Source organism: Musca domestica, unplaced genomic scaffold (assembly GCF_030504385.1).
Source record: "Musca domestica strain aabys unplaced genomic scaffold, Musca_domestica.polishedcontigs.V.1.1 3, whole genome shotgun sequence".
In the NCBI taxonomy this organism is placed as follows: Eukaryota; Metazoa; Arthropoda; class Insecta; order Diptera; family Muscidae; genus Musca; species Musca domestica.
The window spans coordinates 16,058,387-16,073,706 of record NW_026712299.1 but is presented as its reverse complement, the minus strand read 5'-3'; the positions used below and the strand labels follow the sequence as shown (position 1 = coordinate 16,073,706).

Genomic DNA, 15,320 nt, shown 5'->3' with positions numbered 1-15,320 from the left:
TTCAGAGCGAAACTTTCGCTTATCCTTCCCAACCAATGGAACTTCGAACTCTACTCTCGAAGAGCAGAAATAACTTTATCTACAGCTATGGCGATGACTCGAAAAATATTTTCAGCCACAAACTACGGAATGGTCGGACAGTTTTTTGATAGATCGTTGTTAAACTTTCTTACTTCTGGCCCAGAAGCCTCCCCAAGATTAGGGTGCAGAATTTATAGAAATACAAAAATCGACTTAATTCTGGAGTTTCAAATGTCTATAATCGATTTTGGTTTGAAAAGTCATAATCGAAAACTATTTTTTACAGATCAAAGGAGTGATTTTTTGTTAAAAGTAAAAAATGGAAAATTCTAAATTACTTTCGCCCCAAATAAGGCAAAATCATCATCTTCATGTTAGGCAGCTTTAAAGAAAATCTGGAGGTCTATATATCGCAAAATAGTCACCACTGAACCTTTCACAATTATTTATTGTTTAATAATCAGGATATTGAGAAGAGAACACCTTCCCAATTATGTGTCACATGCCAGAGTTAATTTTATTTGCTATCCTCAACATTTTACCCCCCAAAAATTAATTACAACATATTTATAGATTTCTCTGTTCGTGTGTGTGTGTTTGTGTTCGCCTTGTGTCGACAGGTCAAGAACATATTTTTTTCTTTCATTCTTTTTTTCAAACTTACCTTTTCATCAGTTTCCGAGAAACATTCACCATTCAATTTATTAATGACTTGGGCCACACCGATGACATCACCCGATGAGTCCTTGATTGGCATACAAAGTAATGCCTTTGTACGATAACCGGTCAAAGTATCGATTTCGCAATTAAAACGTTCATCCTGTAGGAAGATAAAGACAAAAAAAACAGAAAGAAAATAAGAATTTAAGTAATTTAAGGAGATTTATTTGTTGCAATATAAAATGAGAAAGATAATGGAAGGGAAGGGAAGGGAAGGGAAGGGAAGGGAAGGGAAGGGAAGGGAAGGGAAGACAACATGTCCTTAAGCCTTATTAAGGGCTATGATTGAGATAATTAATGGTTTATACCGTTAAGAGAGATTGTTACAATGACAAAAACAACAACAAGAGTAACATTTACATCACATTTATTAATGTCATATTATGAAATTTAATTGTGTCATTAATCATTAAGTAATGATGCCATTGTCCAGTTAAATCATTTATTTATAATTTTTTTTTGTTGTAGTGAAGGACATTAAAGTGGCAAAGCGAAAATGGAGCTAAGGATAAATTATTTTTTATACCCTCGGGCAGATACGGCCAAAACGTGCCTCATCGAAATAACGGTTTCAGACCCTAGATCTCTTTTGACGAAATCCTTTTCAGGACATTTGAAGTCGATCCAGCGATGTCCGTCCGACTGTCTGGCTGGCACGATAACTCCGAGGGGAATATCCGATTTGTTCCAAACTTGGTACATCGTAATATTATTATCAAACTTAGATCGAGTTCAGATATAGACAATTTGGGTCCACTCCTTCGGGTACCTCCCCCACAAAAAGGCGAACTTTTCAAAAAATATCATTTCTGCATAGAAAGAGAGACAATAATCGATTTTGCTCCAACTTTGAAAATCTTAATATTTGCAACAGTGCAAAGTCAGGTGAGAGAATGGACAATGTCTGTCCACTCCACCAAGTACATCCCCTACAAAGGGTCAACATTTTGAATACTTATAACTCTTATAAAATATGATGAACGAGTCTGATTGTCTACAAATTACATACATCACAATATTTTTATTAACCCGTAAAAATGGAATATGTCAGCCCACTCCTTCTGGTACCTCTCCCACAAAGGGTCAACATTTAGAATATATATATGAAGCTCATAAAACGCGAATTTAACATCCGATTCCATTCAGACTTGATACATCTCAATATTTCCATCAACACAACATCTGTTATAAAAATGCTAGAGATCAGACAATTTCTTCAGGCACCTCCCCACATACAGGGTGAGATGAAAAAACTGCAACCAACTTCAGACTGCTGTCATTTCTAAGTCAATCGTCCGACAGCTGCTAAAATTATTCCAGTGACAGCTCTTTTTATTGTTTACAAGCGTACAAAAACATTTTGGTGATCATTTTCCAGAAAAAAAGTTATTCGTGATGGAATTCAAGCGTGATAGTGTGATTTCTTTATATTTGGCTGGAAAACCGCGAGTGGTTATCGTTAGAGCAGCAGCATTTAAATGTGAATAAATCTTTTGTGTCTCGTACCATCGCTCGTTACCGTGGTACTGGTAGCGTAGCCCGACGTCAATGAAGTGGACGGAAGAAAACAGCAACATCAGCAGAAATGGTTCGAAAAGTAAAGAAGCGACTTGATCGAAAACCGCGTTGCAGTGGCCGAAAAAATGGCTCGTGAACTGAACATTTCGCAATATTCTATTTGGCAAACATTGAAAAATGAGCTTGGGGTAGAGCCATTGAAATTCCAAAAAGTGCAAGAACTTACACCACAAAGAGTTGCTTCGCTTGGCCGAAAGTGGTGAACCGCCGAATTTTTTTTTCTCCGATGAGAAAACATTCGTTGTCCAGCAGTTTGTAAACACACAAAATGATCGTGTCTACTTGCCAAAGAGGTCAGCTGAAAATGTGCACCTTCGGTTGGCCACCAGAACTCAAGCGCCAGCCATGCTGATGGTGTGGGCCGCCATAACAGCAGATAGTCGCTCTCCGCTCGTATTAATCGACCGTGGCATCAGAATAAATGCCGAATATTATCGCGAAAATATTCTGAAGGGTGTATTAAAGCCTTGGGCATGCAAACATTTTGGCCGCAGACCTTGGAAATTCCAACAGGACTCAGCTCCATCGCACTCAGCACGCGCCACCCAAGAATGGTTACAAAATGAGGTTTTTTGCTTCATTTCCAGCGCACAATGACCACCAAAATCTCCGGATACCAATCCGTTGGAGTATTGTGACTGGAGTATTTTGGAAAACAAGGTTGGCACTGAAAAATACCAAAGTGGCGATTACCACAAGCAAGGGCTTCACAGGGAATGGCCCAAAATAGATCAGAGCAACATTCGGGCAGCGTGTGACGGTTTTATTGGCTGTTTGAAGACCATAATTCGTGCCAAAGGTGACCAATTCGAACAAATCTAAACTTATTCTAAAATTTGATGCTTTATCCGACAATTTCTACTTTCATTCAATAAAATTTAAAAAATATGTAAAAATTATGTCATTTGACTTTGTTGCACTTTTTTTATCTCACCCTGTAGAGTTCAGGATTTGAAAAACAAAACGCTAGAAGAAAGCGAAATAAGCATCCAAATTTTACAAATTCAAACTTTTTTGTTAACACAAGATCTGTTGTGAAGATGATATATATCTTCGAACCCCTTCTGGTACCTCACCCAAAAAGGGTCACAATTTTCAATATTATTATCTGTCATAACTTGCAAAACAAGTGGGCTTTTCTTTACAACTTGCTATATCTAAATATTTATCTCAACCAGAAACCTGAGGAGAATTGTTCATACCAATATTTTCATCTCTATTAGCTGAAGTATCGGTAAAATCGACTGATACTTTATAACTTGTTTTTTTTTTCTTTAATATTTTTTCCTGAAGGAATAATACACATTTTTATATGGGACAATATTATCTTGACGATTTCACAACATTTGTAAAAGCAAATAATACTCCCAGAAAAAATGCTAGCCCACGCTAATGTTCTTTTTTGGGTGGGCAATTTCGCATCGTTTGTATGAATCTCACATATTTGGATTTTATCCTCAGAGTATAATTAATCTTCTCTCATGTATGTGTGTGTGTGTAAAATATGTTTGTGTATGTTATATGTTTCCCTTTTGACTTGACTTTTTAACAAATAACGGCACTAGATATTTCACAAAAAAAAGGAAAAAACAAAAGCTAACTGTAATGTCCACATTTGTCTTCGCCATGTATTCTTATGTCCTTAACTTGTCCGTTGTACACATGTTCCATACATATGTATATCCAAGTATGTTTGCAATACGAAATTCCAACTGAAAGCAATGTCAATGAAAAGAAAAATTGCAAGAAGATCAAGAGAAATGTCCAAAAAGATTTACAACATTGTCAATTCCCAAAATGCATGACTGCAATTGCACAGCCAACGGCCATATTTCAAGATATTGGATATATTTGAAAAGTGATGTATGTTTGTGTATTGGGGTGGCTTCGATGCTAATTGGAGTCACATGTAACACTGTGTCACAGCCAATTTGGGGGGTTGGAATTTACAAGTGGAGGTTTAGTAGTTCAAAACTTAAAGGGGTTTGGGTATTCAGGCTATACTCATTATCAGAGTCCTTTATATAGACTTAGGCATAGGTCTCCAAAATTTACAACAGATCTAGAAAATAAATACAAAATATACATCATATCGGTCTACTTTCTCATTTAGCCCCATACAAGGATATATCCCGATTTCAAGCGTTTTTTATATTTTTGCCATTTTTTCCAACTAAATTTACATCAACAACTCACTTGTTCTGTCAAGTAATTGGGATTAACAACGTGGAATAGCCACACATTTACTATCATCATCATAACAACGCATGCGAAATAATTCTCATTGACATTGCTATGGTGGGTACATACATGATTTTCGTTTGGGTTGACGGGGGAGGTTGGCTACTACTGATTGACCAACATCAACGCCCAGACGAAACAGCTGAAGCAAGTATTTCGAAATTTTGCATTGGGGGCCAGTCTTGATGCGTAGGCATGTGATAAGGCGGGGTTTTTGGAAATTTGGAATGGGAGCCACTGATGGAGTGCAGGATAGATGTAGCAAAGGGTTTTTAGAAATTCGAACTTTAAAATTACGAAAAGTTCTAAAATGGTACCATTTGGTATTAAGTGGATGGATAGAGCTATAAATTTTGATATGAGAATTAAGGTTGGAAAGTATTTTTGATATTTGGAAAGTAAATTTGATATTGATGGTTTTGGAAATGTGTACTAAGTGTGCAAACTGTACTAAATAGTACTAAATTTGGAACAGTTTTGTTTTGGGGTAAACGGACGAAGCTGGAATTTTGAAATTTTGTATTGGGGTTCTTGTTGGTGGTAGGTCTGTGATAAAAAGGTGGGCTTGGAAATCTGTACTAAAAGTTCATTGAAAGTACTAAATAGTGCAATATTTGGAACAATTTGGTATTAGGTGAAAGCTAGAATTTGTTATTAGGGTCGTTGTTTATGTGTAGTCTAGACATATGCAGCCGTTTTGGAAATGTGTACTATAATTGTACGAAAAGTACTGAATGGTACTATATTTGGTTTTTGTGGTGAAGGGATAGGGATACAATTGTCAATTTTTTTATTTAGACTACTGACGCTACTTATGTATGACATTTGGTAGTGGTATGGAAACGTGTCCTATAATTATACGAAAATTACAAAAATGGCATTAAAATTGGTGATGGGTGAAGGTATAGAGCGATAATTCCGAAATTTGATATAGATGTCACTATTGGTGTCTGTGGTTAAGGTATGGAGGTGGCTTCGTAAATGTGTTCTATAATTATTCGAAAAGTACTTAATTGTACTAAAGTGGCTTACCCAAAGCGGACTAGGCGATTTTGAAATCATTTACTGTCCTCTGACTAACAGGAACTGTTAATTGGGGCTCATTAACTTGAGTGACACTTGAGCTTCGGGCTCGCAGTTCCTACCGAAATCTAGAGAAGTAACGGAAAGGTAGTCGTATCATAGCCCGACGATTACAACTAGAGCAGCAAAATCATCTATAACCCGAGCGTCATCATCGTGGTTCTCGACCGAAGTCCCCGATTATAACCAGAACAGCGAATTCGTCTTCAATCCGTCATCATCGTTACTCTTAACAGGAGTATCCGATTATAGCCCGTCTACAACCTGAACTGGGAAATCATCTACAACCCGAACATCATTATCGTGGTCCCCGACAACCATACGTCAGAATTTCCGATTCTACTCGGAATCTCTGTAACCTGACCAGAGTTTAAAACTATCATTAAATCTTGTCCAAACCGAAAGTTATCATCGTAATTCCTGGACACCCGACGTTCATTCATCAATGTTCCCGATTTTCTTCAAATCATCTGCAACCCGAACATCTTCATCGCAATACCTAGACACAATATTGACTTCAAATCGTCTACAACCTGAAAGTCGCTACTCACCTCGATTACTCAAAAATCCTCAACATCAAAATTCCGAACACCATCCAACGACAACCTATATGTTCCCGATTGTCCTTAAATTGTAATAAACCCGAAGGTTTTACAACAGGATTATTAATATTGTGGTCGTCGTAAACATCGACTTCCCGGACACAAATTGCACCTGAACAGCTATATACTGAAGTTAATTCGACAACATACCTATTAAATCCAATCGATTTTTACCACCAGCAAGCAGAGAAAGGGGGAACGAAGGTGGAGGTCCTGCATGCAATTTTGCTTTCTTCAGCTGACGAGAAAATGACTATGAAAGGCGAGTTCGGGACCGGTCAATTGGTAGCCTGTTATTTTTTGTGGGGCTATGTTAAATCTCATGTCCATACAGACGCAATTGACGCATTAGAAGAAAGGTTGGAACATTTATTGGTGAGATACTGCTCGAAATATTGGAAAGAGTATGCCAAAAATTGGAGAAAGGGATGGGCCATTTGAGGTGTTGTCGCAGTCAAGAGTTGTATGAAACAATATTCGAACATTAAATTACATGGACATAGAAGGTGCAGGTACATAGAAGACTTTCTACGGACTTAAATTGATTTAAGTCGACTTAATGGCTTAAGCCAGTCAAAAAAGCTTTCTGTATATTCTCACCTTTGTTCTGTCTGGCTGAGGCCTGTCGGATGCTCGGAGTGTGAGTTGAATCGGTTCCCGAGCACGAAACCGAACTTTCACTATAGAGACATTCAGCATCTGAATACGAATACTTTGCAATCGATAAGATGGGTCTCTCATCTTCTCATAGAGGAACTCACAAAATGAATATACCCTTTGTTGGAGAAATATATACATATCGTAATGATATTTTGATAGCACCCCACCCCATTACACACATCCACATATGTGAAAACCTTGTAACGCAAAATTCCTGCATTGTTTTCTTTTTCTTGAAAAGAAATTTTTCTTTATTTGTCACACAAGCTTTCAATGCTGAGATCATAACAAAAAAAGCAATGCTAAGGCTGTAAAGCTAAAGGATTTACGTAGCTTAAATGTAATCCATGTATGTGTGTGACTGCATGTGTGTGACTGCATGTGTGTGTGTGTGCATATAATGGAATGTAAAACAATGTTGTAAGAACAAATGTTTTGCCATTAGCATACAACGTTGCACTTACTAATATATTTTGTTGATGCAACAAAATGTTGCAACAACAGTAACAAATGCTATGTAAGAGAAGCCAAAATACACACACACACACATATACATTGTTGGGCCTGAGCAATACACATGGGTGACATAAATATGGGTTTTCTTTTATTTGTGTCAGTAAATGGATATAGAGGGTAATGCAGGCAACAATATAAGTGATATCAAGGTCAGGAAGGAGGTAAGATCAGGAAGATTGTTGTGAGTACCCAGGGGGGCTATTTACTACTTTTGTTGGGCAGATAAAAAGGCACCTAACAAAAAGGTTACATAAATAATAATAAATTTTCAATTAGAAAAAAATGTATGTTACCAAACAATCGAGAAATACCTTTCCGAATTTAAGGACCATACAATTGCAAAAATTCCAAAACTAGTAGGTTCTAGAACAGAGCGGAAAAATTGAAAGCTTTTAGAACTTGGAGTATTGGTTGGTTGACTCAAAATATTGCAGCAAGCTCTCTAAACTTCTGAAGTATAAAAAATTACGTTGGTGAAGGGTCCAAAAGAGGTATATTTTGCATTCAGACATATACAGGGTGAGATAAAAAATAACTGCAACAAAGTAAAATGCAATAATTTTTAAATTTGTTTTTAAATTTTTTGAATGAAAGCAAAAATGTCGGAAGCAGCATCAAATTTTAGAATAAGTTTTGATTTGTTCGAATTGGTCACATTTGACACAAATTATGGCCTTCAAACGGCCAATGAAACCGTCACACGCCCGAATGTTGCTCTGCGGTATTTGGTCCATTCCCCGTGAAGCACTTGCTTGAAGTGATCGACACTTTGGCATTTTTTAGTGCCAACCTTGCTTTCCAAAATACTCCAGATGCAATAGTCCAATGGATTGGTATCCGGAAATTTTGGTGACCATTGTGCGCTGGAAATGAAGCGAGGAAACTCATTTAATGACCATTCCTGGGTGGCGCGTGTTGAGAGCGAAGGTGCTGAGTCCTGTTGGAATGTCCAAGGTCTGCGGTCAAAATGTTTGCGTGCCCAAGGCTTTAATGCACCCTTCAGAATATTTTCGGGGTAATATTCGGCATTTATTCTGATGCCATGGTGGATTAATATGAGCGGAGAAAGGCCATCTGCTGTTATGGCGGCCCACACCATCACCATGGCCGGCGCTTGAGTTCTGGTGGCCAGCCGAAGGTGCACATTTTCAGCTAACCTCTTTGTCAAGTAACCACGATCATTTTGTTTGTTTACAAACTCCGGGACAACGCATTTTTTCTCATCGAAGAAAACCAAATTCGGCAGTTCACCACTTTCGGCCAAGCGAAGCAACTCTGTAGCTCTTTTGAGTCTATTTTCTTTCTGTTGCGGTGTAAGTTCTTGAACTTTTTGGAATTTCAATGGCTTATTTTTCAATATTTTCCGAATGGAATATTGCGATATGTTCAGCTCACGAGGCATTTTTCGCCCACTGCGATGCGGGTTTCGATCAAGTCGTTTTTTTTTACTTTTCGAACCATTTCTGCTGTTTTTTTTCGTCCACTACCTTGACGTCGGTCTGCGGTATCAGTATCATGATAACGAGCGACAGTACGAGACACAAGAGATTTTTTCACATTTAAATGCTGGAGTGATCTAACGATAACCACCTGTGGTTTTACAGCCAAATATAAAGAAATTACACTATCACGCTTGAATTCCATTACGAATAACTTTTTTTGTGGAAAATTCTCACCAAAATGTTTTTGTACGCTTGTAAACAATATAATGAGCTGGAATAATTCCAACGGCTATCGGACGAGTGATTTAGAAATAACAGCAGTATATTTTTTTGCATATGTACCATTAATGCAATTTTTTACATGTTTTTTACAATTTTTTCCAACAAATGTTAATGCCAGGATAAAAATCTTTCAAGTGCCAATTTTTTAATATTTATTTAAAAAATCTATAAAATTTATTTATTTTTTTTTTTTTGGTTTGAAGTTAGAATTTTTGCATTTGTAAGCTAATGAGGCGGCATTGTTCACCCCCAAAAAAGAACAAAACTGACATCTGAATATTTGCATTTCATCTTATTTGTATTTCAATTTATGATCTTTAAGATGCTATGCCTTAATGCTTGCTTTGTTGCTCTTGCTTGTGTTTTTTTTTTCTCTGCATCTCAAAAAGCAAAAGGTGGGGGTATTGTGTTCACTCGGCTTGAAATTTTATCATTGACATTAATGTCGGTTGGTCGTTTTTATCTTTTGTTTATTAAGTTTTGAATTACCGCCTTATTTATTTTGTGTGTGAGTGTTTTTTTCTCTCTTGTGTCGGCTTGTGAAATGGCTGTGTCTACCGTTGATGATTATGAAGTAGATGAAGATGACACTTTTTTTTAAGTAAAATTTTGTATTTGTTTAAATTTAAGTTGAAAAAAAAAAAATTAACAATGCGAATTGTATAATGATATATTATATTTTATTGTATACACAATGAATATGGAATATGAAAAATACTAAAGCATAGAAAAGCCTTTGGTAAATACATAAATCCAGAGAGACAGATGGAAAGGCATTGGGATCACAAACCACATACTATAAACCTTTAAATCCTATTGAAATTGTTTTTCTACGTAAGATAATAAATATAGCTAGATTCGATTTTCAGAGACGAAAAACGGAAAAAAGGCTATCTTTATATTATACATATTATATACACGCGTACGATGTTTTCAACACAGTTAATTCGATTTGATATTTTAGCTGACCCTTAAAAAAAAAAAAACATAAAATTGGGAGGCATTTTATTTGGAACTGCATCTAAAAATTTTTAAATCATTTCATCTAAATATTCGAGAGACTGGTTTTGAAAGGGTGACTTTTAAAGCTACAGGAAAAAATAAATAAATAAAATCTGAATTGACATCGACATAATTTAATGATTGAAGATTATTTCATATAAATGTTGACCTCAAATGGTTCATCCACTTATTCCTATTTTGGCATATTTTTTTCAACATTTCGGCCGGTATCTCACGATTAAATGCTTCAATGTTGTCTTCCACTGCATCAATTAAAGCAGACTCTTCCATATAGACATGAGGTTTTACGTAACCCCACAAAAAAGAAGTCTAAAGGAGTTAAATCTGACAATCCAGGCGGTCAACTGACAGGTACCGAACTAAAATAAAATATTCACCCCACTCACCCCTCAATAAGTTCATTGGTACGCATTATAACATTTTTACGCTTGCATTATAACATTTTTAGACAAAAGTCTCTTTTGACCAAATTTCAGTACTCGAAGGGAGTATCCGATTTGGTTCAAACTTGGTCTATCGTAATATTATTATCAAAAGTATATTGAGTCTGGAGATGGGCAATATCGGTCTACACCTTCTGGTTCCTCACCCACGAAAGATCGAAATTTCAAAAAAAAAAAAAAAAAAAAAGAAATATTTTACTGCACAGAAAGAGAAAGGATAATCCAATTTTGCTTCAACTTTGCAAATCCTAATATTTGCATCAGCGTTAATATTTGCATGGACAATATCGGTCCACTCCATCAAGTATCTCCCCCACAAAGGGTCAAATTATTATGTTATGTAAAAGTCCGATTGTCTTCAAATTACACACATCACAATTTTTTTATCAACCCATGGTGTGGTGTGAAAATGGAATATATCGGTCCACTACTTCTGGTACCTCCCCACAAAGGGTCAAAAATTTGAAAGTACATGAAGCTCATAAATCGCGAAATTAACTTTCGATTCCATTCAGAATTGGCACATCTCAATACAGGGTTGCCCATATTCGACGGACCCACCTGGCAACGCCATAACTTTTGACAGAGATGTCACTTCGCTTAATGACATACCGCGTTTGAAGCGTCAGTCCAAGCAGATTTTTACCATGAACCAATACACGCCACGCGAGCGCTCTGAAATAGTTGAAATTTACATTCAACAGAAGAAGTCAATTGTGAAAAAAATGTGAGAAGTGCGCCTTCTATTAAGCGTTTATACGAAAAATTTTCGACTGGTAAGGCTCTTTCTAATCCGAAGAGGCCGTTCTCAGCAGTTGTGCATGGCTCCACTTTACAACGGATTATTCGCATTGATTTGCATTTGTTCCCGTACAAAATTCAATTGACGCAAAGAATGTTGCCTGCGGACAAGCCTCGTCGATTGGAATGGACCCAAAGGGCCCAAAGGTCCGTCGAATATGGGCAACCCTGTACTTCTATCAACACAAGATCTATATCTATAAAAGAGAAAAATGTTTGTTTATTCATCATCACAACTCCTGAAAGTAATCTAGGCCAAGAAAAATTTTTTGAATTTCGACATGGAACTGGATCTATAGCAAATTTTTCGGAGGTACCTCCCAAAAATTTAATATATTTATGCACATATCTGTTGATCGATTACAGATACAGTCTCCAAATTTGGAATGCGTAACGGTTCAGATTCGGATATAGCTCCCACATATATCTTTGGCCGATTTCATGTATTTGATGCATTAAACACGCTGGGTACTTCACATTTCAATGAAATTTGGAATTAGTCTAAATTTTTTTTTTGCCAAATTATATTGTAATCTTTTCAGATGTGGATACAGTTCCCATATAAATTTTCGGCCGATTTAATGTATTTGATGCACATAATACTACACTATGTATATCAAATTTCAATTAAATTTAGAATGTGTAACGGAATTTAAAACGAACATAAATTTATCAAATTATATTGAAATCGGTTCAGATTTGGATATAGCTCCCATATATATTTTCGACCGATTTAGTTTATTTGAAACACAAAACACGACATGATTGACTAAATTTGGTACAAAAATAAATTTACCAATTTATATTGAAATCGGTGCCGATTTGGATATAGCTCGCACATAAATATTTCGGTCGATTTCATGAATGTTACACACCAAACACAAGATGTGTGTCCGATTCCAATGAAATTTAGAATGTTAGGCAGAATTTGGTTACAATAATAAATTTGAGAAATTAATTGGAAATCGGTTAAGATTTGGATATGGCTCTCATATATATTCTCGGCTGATTTCATATATTTGATGCATCAAACACGGTATGTACCTCTAATTTCAAGGTGTGACAGAATTTGGTGTATAAGTAAACTTTGTCAAATTATATTGAAATCGGTTCAGATTGAAATATGATTTTATTAAGAAGCATAGACTAGACACAACGTATTTGCAATGGTATTAGGCTAACAGTAAAAGATACACAACAATTTAATTGAGGATACGATTATTACAGGAACGTATGTTGCTACCTCGAATTCTCTAATTGCAACAGAAATGCCACTTAACTTCAAATGATTGCGGCTTCCAATTCTTTGCTATGAAATTAATTAATCCCCAATTCAATCTCATGGGTTTAGGTATAAAAACTAGGGTATTTTGAGGGATCAGCATTGGGATAAATCAGAAGCTGGGGTTTTCCGATTAAGACTTTTAACTACATTACCAACAATAGTTCCCACTGCTAGTTTTAAATTAGTGAATTTAAATCCAATTTCAAATACAATTATCATTTATAAAAACTTTGACATTGACACCCGTACCAGTATATCCTTCATGTTCCCCATTTACCCCTCAAAATTCTGTGGAAATTATTTTCCATAAAATCACACAGAAAATGTTTTTGTTTTGAAAACATAAAAAACAACAACTGTGGAAATTTCTTTCGAAACTAGCCTTGAAGCTTTAAATGGAATCACATCAAGCAATGGTTTGCTTTGGTTTTTTTTATTATTTCTTTGTGGTTTAGTCCTGTTGATATATACTCTCTCTCACTCGATTCTGAGCAAGGATAAATGCTAATGGTTGACAAGGACACATTGTATGTTTTGGACATGGTGCCAATGTGTATGTGTGTGTGTGTGTTTTACCACAATCAAATAATGATTTATAAACATTGGATGTGATGTATTTTGTTTTTTCTTTTTTCTTTTTTCCATTTCATGTCTCCATGGTTAGATTTTAATATATATTAAGTTTTGTTGTTGGAGTTTATTATTTTCCCAAATATCACATCCGTTTTACCCATTTCACCATAACGTGTTTCTGTATAAATGAATAATTTATGTTTTTTTTTTTGCATTTGATTTATTTATGACAGAAGATAGAGCTGCTGGTAATGGATGCTGTTGGCTTGATTTATTGTTATTCTCCAAAGCAAGAATTGAGGATTTTTGTTGGCCACTTTGCCAAAATAATATGTACGTAATAACTAATTTATCCTATTTTTAGGTAGATTGAATGGGATAAACTAGTAGGTTTTGATATAGACAAAAACACAAACTTCATATGAGAACACACAAAATTGGGTTAGAGGCTTACAAAAAAATTGATAAGCCGGGGGAAGTTAATTTTTTCTTATAAGGTCATATAAGGAGTTTGAATCCAATTCAAAAATGTTTTTTTCCAATTGTTTTCGGAATTTTTTTACTTACTTTGTAAGCATCCGGTATATTCACAGGCTCACCACTCTCCGCCACATGGCCGGCAATGCCAGTACCCCAGGCAATCTGTACCTCATCCTGTTGTTCCATTTCCTCGACAGTGCTGCGCGGACACACATCGAAGAGTTTCGATACCAAACATCTAAAAAGAAATTAAAATTAAGTAAAAATTTTAAATTCGGTCTTGCAAAGTATAAAATAAATTTTATAATGCATTACTGCATTCATGGAAAGCTACACTGTGCAACCAAATTTCTACAATGATCAGATTGCTAAAAAAAGTTTTTTGTCATAAGAGTTATTTTAAAACAAGTTAAAAAGTATCAGTAGGTTTGGCCGGCAGATCCGTACCCTCAGCAAACGTTCGATTATTTATATATATTTTCTCTTCTGTAAGGATTATTCAAATGTTTGACCCTTCATGGAGTAGGTTCCGAAGTAATGTGCCAATATAGTCCATTTCGTATCGGACCTAAATAAATATCATATAAATATTGGGACGTGCCAGGTTTGGACTATATTGGATACATCCTTCATTTTATATGAAATGTACGTGGGGTACCAGATATAGTCAACCGAAGTATTCAATTTTCATACTTCATCTAATACAGATATAAATATTGGTATGGGCAAAATTACAAGAAAATAGAAAATTTATATCCAATTTTATGCGAAATAATCATTTCCATATGCATCTCAGATTTCTGGTTGAGAGAAATATTTGGATGTAGCAAGTTGTAAAAAATCGCTGACTTGTTTCGCCAGCTATGACATATATAAATATTTGAAATTATGCCCCTTTGTGGGTGAGGTACCAGAAGGGGTTTGCAGATATATATCATCTACACAACAGATCTTGTGTTATCTAAATTTTTTGTTTAATTTAAATTTGAAGAGATGAAATAAGTATCCAATTATTTCGTTTTCTTTTTCAAAATTTGAACCCTATGTAGGTAAGGTACCAGAAGAAATGGTCCGATCTCTACCACCTTTATAACAGATCTTGTGTTGATGAGAATATTGAGATGTGCCAAGTCTGAATGGGATCGAATGTTAATTTCGCGTTTTAAGAGCTTCGTGGATATTCAAAATTTTGACCCTTTGTGGGAGACGTACCAGAAGGAGTGAACCGGTATATTCCCATATTCACAGCAGATCTTGTGTTAGTAGAAATAATGGGATGTGTGAAATATGAAGATAACCGGACGATTATTTCGGATTTTATAATCGTTTTAGTTATTCAAAACTTTGAACCCTATGGGGGAGGTACCAGAAGGAATACTCCGTTCTCTACGATCTTTATAACACATCTTATGTTGATGGAAATATTGCGATGTACCAAGTCTGAATGGAATCAAATGTTAATTTCGCGTTTTATAAGCTTCATGCATATTTAAAATGTTGACCATTTGTGGGGGTAGATACCAGACCTTGGTCTAATAAAAATATTCTGATATGAGTAATTTGAAGATAA

The 15,320-nt window shown here is 35.7% G+C and overlaps 1 protein-coding gene across 6 annotated transcripts in view; it reads right to left on the bottom strand.

Annotated features, from left to right (window-relative positions):
- The window catches only part of LOC101895958 (dual 3',5'-cyclic-AMP and -GMP phosphodiesterase 11), a 228,749-nt gene that overhangs the window by 22,933 nt on the left and 190,496 nt on the right, over positions 1–15,320 (bottom strand). For all 6 annotated transcript variants that reach the window (XM_020037344.2, XM_059124591.1, XM_059124590.1 and 3 more), the window contains 2 exons: positions 13,838–13,988; positions 686–841 (listed from right to left, as the gene is read on the bottom strand). In XM_020037344.2, the coding sequence (XP_019892903.2) occupies positions 686–841; positions 13,838–13,988 (307 nt within the window). The remainder of the gene's footprint in view (positions 1–685; positions 842–13,837; positions 13,989–15,320) is intronic.